A 4,271-nucleotide genomic window follows, 5' to 3' on the forward strand; every position below is an offset into this window, starting at 1 on the left:
TGATTGAAATACATTGCGCTAACTGATCATATCTTTGCTTTATCTGTATGATTAAACTTCATTCCATAGGAAATGATATATATTTTTTTTTCATAATGAGCTTGATGTTTTAACTCAACATATTTCTAAAAACATATTTGATTTATTGTTGTTTTAAAAGTTCACCTTATTAAATTAAAACTTTTCTAAATTACATATCAGTCTATAAATTATCCTGTCAATCGCTGAAGATATATTTTTATTAAAATACTGTACTAATTAATATATATTTGTATTATATTGTATTATTAATNACTTGGCCACCCTTCGGTCCACATTAGGCCGAGTTTTCGAGGTTCTACTGTATTACAATATAGTATATCTTTTAAAGATTCAATTTCTGAAAATTCTTAATTGATAAATTACAAACATTAAGTTTATATAGTACTAGCAGACCCCGCAAAGCGTTGTTGTGGCTCAAAATGTCTCTATTATAAATGTATTTGTACAAATATTATAAGTGTTATACATTTGTACAAATGTATAACACTTTCCCCATGGAAAAGTGTTATACATTTATAATAGAGACATTTTGAGCCACGACAACGCTTGACGGGGTCTGCTAGTACTATATAAACTTAATGTTTGTAATTTATCAATTAAGAATTTTCAGAAATTGAATCTTTAAAAGATATACTATATTGTAATAGTGATATAATTTAGGAAAAATAAAGCATTTATCTTTTACCTATTTAAATATCATAATAACGTTTACTAATATGCCTGGAACACAATATACTTAGTAACTTATATAAAAAATAACTTTCGATATAAAAATAAATTTGTATTAAAATATTAAAAAATTATCTTTAAATTTTACAATATGATTCAAGTGTTATTTATAGAATTATCATTTATTTATGTGTATGGTAATTTGTTTTATTTTAAATAAATTAGAACCAGCAGTTAAAATGTTACAGGAATATTTAGAAAAAATTCGTAAAAAGAGATATTTAACATATTATATCTTAGAAATTCAAAAACCCCTTTCCCATATATCACAATATATATTTAACATGGAATATATTGATATGTAGAGTCATAGCAGTGACTCCGCGCAAAGTGAAAAAGTGACTGACTGATTAAACTTACAGGAATCAAACTTGCCGGTATTTGGGAGTTGATTTCTCCGTCCTACATAGTAATTCTGCATAACACGTTCAAAAGATACTTGTTTTCTTTGGTAGTGCACACAATTTCAAGTTTTTCTATGAAGAGGTTTCCGAAATTTAAGCAATCGAAAGGTGCAAAAAAAAGCAGTATGTTGTTCTTTTATTCATCCGGCACTGCAGATGCTCCTAGAGAGAAAAAAAACCTACTTGGCGTAAATATTACAAATTTTAAACTTAAGCCTTTCTTTTTATCAGTGAGGTCCTGACGAAACTTCCGAGTCAATAGGTCAAAATACACGGATGTTCCCATAGAGTTATTTTACTTTTGTGGTTTAATTTCATGCTTAAAAGGATAAAATTGGTTCGACACGAATGGTTTTCATTCAAAATGTTATCTAAAATAACAAAAGTTTATATCAGTGATTCTCAACCACTGTGCCGCGAGATTTTTGAAGTCTGCCGCCACTGCGAATACCCATACATAAGTAACGTCAGACAAGTAGTTTAATTATTTCTACCTTCCCAGATCGCATTTGGAAATTGTAACCGGTATTACCGGTAACTGCCGGTAGTTACCAAGGCGTTTAGAAAACGTGATCTAAATAACCAACTGCGTTTAAATATCACTGTTATGACGTCACCGGTTGTCCTGCAGTATTACCGATGTAACCGTGAGTGCCGCTAAATTTTTAAATTATTAAAAGTTTACCGTAACGAGAGAAAGGTTAAGAATCACTGAATTATATTCATGCGAATTAAAACTTTTGATAACGATTTTACTTAATGGATCGACCGAACTGTACAATACGACATCGTCTCCGGTGTTGATGTAATAACACAATCATTATCCAAAACACAATTAATATTCAAACAAACACATCTGAGATGTAAAAAAAATTGCACCAAGTAAAACATTATTACGATTTAGACGACAATAAAATTTTTTCTTGGAGCTTTAAGGAACGGAAAAAGTAACCCATAAGATTTTTACCTCTATTATTGTTTTTTTACATTTCGCTTCCATGCGCCAATCTTAACTTTTTCAAAGAAAAATTTTGATTGTCATCTAAATTGTCATAACTTTGGAGCAATTTCTTTACATCTCAGATATATATATATTGGATTTGTATTTTACTAAAAACTTATCGCTAAATATATTTTTACAATAAATAACAAATACAAATACTAGTAATAAGTTTTTCAAAACATTTATTTTATAATATTAGGAAAAGCAGATCATTATAGTTTTTCAAAAGTTGGATTTATTTTCCTGTACCGTAACATCTATCGGATGTTTTAATAGGTTCATCATCGGGAAGACCTTCACACCAACACGACAGTTTCCATTTCCAACAATATCCACTTTCAGCTCTCTTGCCTTTGCAGAGTTTATCGCAGTATTCGTTTCCCCAACATTCAAATTTGCAATTATTTGCATCCACTGGATATCCGTCTTTCTTGCAATTTACATCTGCAATTATAATACATGCAAACATGAAACATTTTTATATATTTAAGTATAATCAGTGCTTGTACTTAAATTGTATTATTAAATTATATTAATATTCTATATTCATTTTTATTAAAAGAAAAATATTACCCAAAAGTAAGAAAGTTGCAACAAACAGCAATATAAAATAATTCATGTCTTCTGATTAAATTCTTCGGTTGAAGCTTCTTTAGAATTAAATTTTTAAATTTATTTGCCTCTATTTATACATAGTGCGCATATGTTTAATGTACTTCCTATTTTTACATCATGTAATAAATATTGCTTTTATTATCCAATAAATTCGAAGAAAACATTTGTTGATTAAATTGTTAATGCAGTATGTCGTCTGATAAATCGAGGGATAATTAAATAATATTAGTTAAACAGATTTTCTTAAAATTGAAAACTCATCAAAATGTAATATAATATTAATCATTAAACTAGGAGACATCTGGATAATAAAATAAAATCAGAAAATGAGTAAAGTTCCTTTTAATGATATAAATTTGAAAAATATTAAGATTACATTTGTTAAAAATAACATTCCGTTAGGTAGTATGCGTATTTCCATTTCTCCAGAATTTTATTGACAAGACTATGTCTTGTTTATAAAATCGCACTGCCGGTTTGTTACCAGAGTTGATATTTGGCACAGAGTATTCGGTGCCCAAATCATTTGAGCATAAAAAATCCAGACTTGTAGATAGTCGGGGGACCAAGAACCGGGTTAAAATAAATTACAAAATGGCGACCCTCTTCTACAAACAGGCATCTCACCCCACCGAAGTCAGGTGGGAGAGAGTGCCACCCACAGTCATTCTAAGAAGTAAACTCTGATCTTAGGACCGAACACGTAGTTTCTTCTATGTTAAATAAAATAATTTGTAATCTAATTTTGTAAATTTGGGATTGCTTCAGATATGACATAAAAACGGTTTTATATCATTACAAGTGGGTTTTTTAACATTATCTAGTATAGTAAAATCGTAGGACCGATAAAAATTTGACGTTGTATTAGGATTGTCGTTACATTCGATGACATTATAATCGGGTGAAACTGTATATTGTTTGTGCAAAATAAAAAAAAATTATTTCGGACGATACGGGAACTTTTCGTTACGCATCGACAAAAATTGAACCCGGGCCGACACGCAACGGAGAGAAATTTTGAAATTAGATAGGTTAATTTCATCGAAGATGCATCGTGGACGATCTCGTGGTTGTGGCCGGCGAAGTTTGAACGATCGCGCCCAAAAGCAGCGATATCATAGAACAGCGGTCCCCAACCTTTTTATCGCCGCGGACCGGTCAACGTTTGATAACTTTACCGCGGCCCACTGAGGAGGGACGTTGATTGTTCATATTTTACATTGATTTAATTTAATAATTTTAATTTAACTGTATTTAAACGTGCCTTCAAAATAAAATACAATTACACCAAAAAATGAATATAATGTGATTTAACATTTTAACTCACTAGAACGCTAAATCAATGAGAACCCTGAGCTTGTTTCTTTGCAACGAGACAGTTCCATCTGGGGGTAATAGAAGACAATGACACTCGAAGTGTGTTTCTTATGTCCAGTTTATTCCGTTGTTCCGTCGTCCATTAAAAGTCGCACAAACCC

At 30.5% G+C, this 4,271-nt stretch overlaps 1 protein-coding gene across 1 annotated transcript; it reads right to left on the bottom strand.

Annotated features, from left to right (window-relative positions):
- Positions 1–2,368: 2,368 nt before the first annotated feature.
- Positions 2,369–2,907, bottom strand: LOC111628874 (alpha-toxin CvIV4-like). The gene is made up of 2 exons (XM_023372733.1): positions 2,752–2,907; positions 2,369–2,622 (listed from the first exon to the last, which is right to left on the bottom strand). The coding sequence occupies exons 1-2, from the start codon at positions 2,795–2,797 to the stop codon at positions 2,414–2,416; spliced, it is 255 nt and encodes an 84-aa protein (XP_023228501.1). The 5' UTR covers positions 2,798–2,907; the 3' UTR covers positions 2,369–2,413.
- Between the last annotated feature and the right edge of the window lie 1,364 nt (positions 2,908–4,271).

The sequence above is a fragment of the Centruroides sculpturatus genome, unplaced genomic scaffold (genome assembly GCF_000671375.1).
Source record: "Centruroides sculpturatus isolate CEXI.00-Female unplaced genomic scaffold, Cexi_2.0 scaffold359, whole genome shotgun sequence".
NCBI lineage: Eukaryota > Metazoa > Arthropoda > Arachnida > Scorpiones > Buthidae > Centruroides > Centruroides sculpturatus.

What these genes read in the sequence shown, in the direction of transcription:
- LOC111628874 (XM_023372733.1), bottom strand. Translation starts at nt 2,797, where the DNA reads ATGAATTATTTTATATTGCTGTTTGTTGCAACTTTCTTACTTTTGG. An exon ending in TGCAACTTTCTTACTTTTGG is followed by an intron (nt 2,623 to 2,751) that starts GTAATATTTTTC and finishes TTATAATTGCAG; the next exon opens with ATGTAAATTGCAAGAAAGAC.